The sequence below is a fragment of the Lepidothrix coronata genome, unplaced genomic scaffold (genome assembly GCF_001604755.1).
Source record: "Lepidothrix coronata isolate B3197 unplaced genomic scaffold, Lepidothrix_coronata-1.0 Scaffold386, whole genome shotgun sequence".
NCBI classification, from domain to species: Eukaryota; Metazoa; Chordata; class Aves; order Passeriformes; family Pipridae; genus Lepidothrix; species Lepidothrix coronata.
The window spans coordinates 84,552-85,920 of record NW_016690566.1 but is presented as its reverse complement, the minus strand read 5'-3'; the positions used below and the strand labels follow the sequence as shown (position 1 = coordinate 85,920).

General features: G+C 50.0%; 1 protein-coding gene across 1 annotated transcript in view; it reads right to left on the bottom strand.

The window, feature by feature from the left end:
• The window catches only part of LOC108509663 (keratin, type I cytoskeletal 9-like), a 22,856-nt gene that overhangs the window by 11,781 nt on the left and 9,706 nt on the right, over window positions 1-1,369 (bottom strand). The window contains exons 5-6 of the mRNA XM_017839202.1: window positions 1,081-1,245; window positions 860-985 (exon numbers count right to left, since the gene is read on the bottom strand). Of these exons, the coding sequence (XP_017694691.1) occupies window positions 860-985; window positions 1,081-1,245 (291 nt within the window). The remainder of the gene's footprint in view (window positions 1-859; window positions 986-1,080; window positions 1,246-1,369) is intronic.

Here is a 1,369-nt window from a genome sequence, read left to right as displayed (position 1 = left end):
ATTTTCAAATCCTACTGGCATTCCTTGGAAATTTAAGGACTTTCCATAGTGACAGAACTCCAGAAATGGGTGAATTAACCCAAATTAAATCCCAATGTAAATCCCATTTTCAAATCCTACTGGCATTCCTTGGAAATTTAAGGACTTTCCATAGTGACAGAACTCCAGAAATGGGTGAATTAACCCAAATTAAATCCCAATGTAAATCCCATTTTCAAATCCTACTGGCATTCCTTGGAAATTTAAGGACTTTCCATAGTGACAGAACTCCAGAAATGGGTGAATTAACCCAAATTAAATCCCAATGTAGATCCCATTTTCAAATCCTACTGGCATTCCTTGGAAATTTAAGGACTTTCCATAATGACAGAACTCCAGAAATGGGTGAGTTAACCCAAATTAAATCCCAATGTAGATCCCATTTTCCAACCCTTTCTGGCATTCCTTGGAAGTTAAAGACTTTCCTCAATACAGAACTCCAAAAATGGGTAGATTACCCAAACTAAATCCCAATGTAAATCTCATTTTCCAACCCTTTCTTTCATTCCTTGAATTTAAAGACTTTCCTCAATACAGAACTCCAAAAATGGGTAAATTTACCCAAATTAAATCCCAATGTAGATCCCATTTTCCAACCCTCCCTGGCATTCCTTGGAAGTTAAAAACTTTCCTCAATACAGAACTCCAAAAATGGGTAAATTAACCCCAATTAAATCCCACTGTGGATCCCAAGACTCTAAATCTGCTTCATTTTGGAGAGGAATCATCCCTAAGTTTGCCCCCAGAGGATCAGCTGCCTCCAGCTGCACCGAGATCCCCGGAGAAGGCACCTGGCCAGTTTGGGATTCGTCGGCCTCACCCTTTTCCTGGCGACCTCAACCTCCGGCCGGAGCCTCTGGATGTGCCTGGCGAGCTCCTGGATGTCCCGGTGGCTGTTCCTCAGCTGCTCCCGTTGGCTCTCCCACGTGTTCTGCAGGTCCTGGTACTGAGGGCAGGAGGGGAAAAGGGGCGTTTGGGGTGGCTTTGGGCTCTTTCCCGGCGGGAGGACCCGTCGTGCCCCGGGTTTGGGTGCCCACTCACCCTGCCCCGGTACACGGAGTCCGCGTCGGCCGAGCTCCGGCGGGCGATGCCCTCGTACTCCTGGCGCACCTCGGCCAGGATCCCGTCCAGGTCCAGCTCCCGCCGCGGGTCCACGGACAGCACGACGGCCGTGTCCCCGGCCAGGGTCTGCAGCTGGGACAGCTCCTGCGGGGAACAGCGGGATTTGGGATTTTGGGAGAGCTCCTGCGGGGAACAGCGGGATTGGGATTTTGGGAGAGCTCCTGCGGGGAACAGTGGGATTGGGGTTACGGGAGAGCTCCTGCGGGGA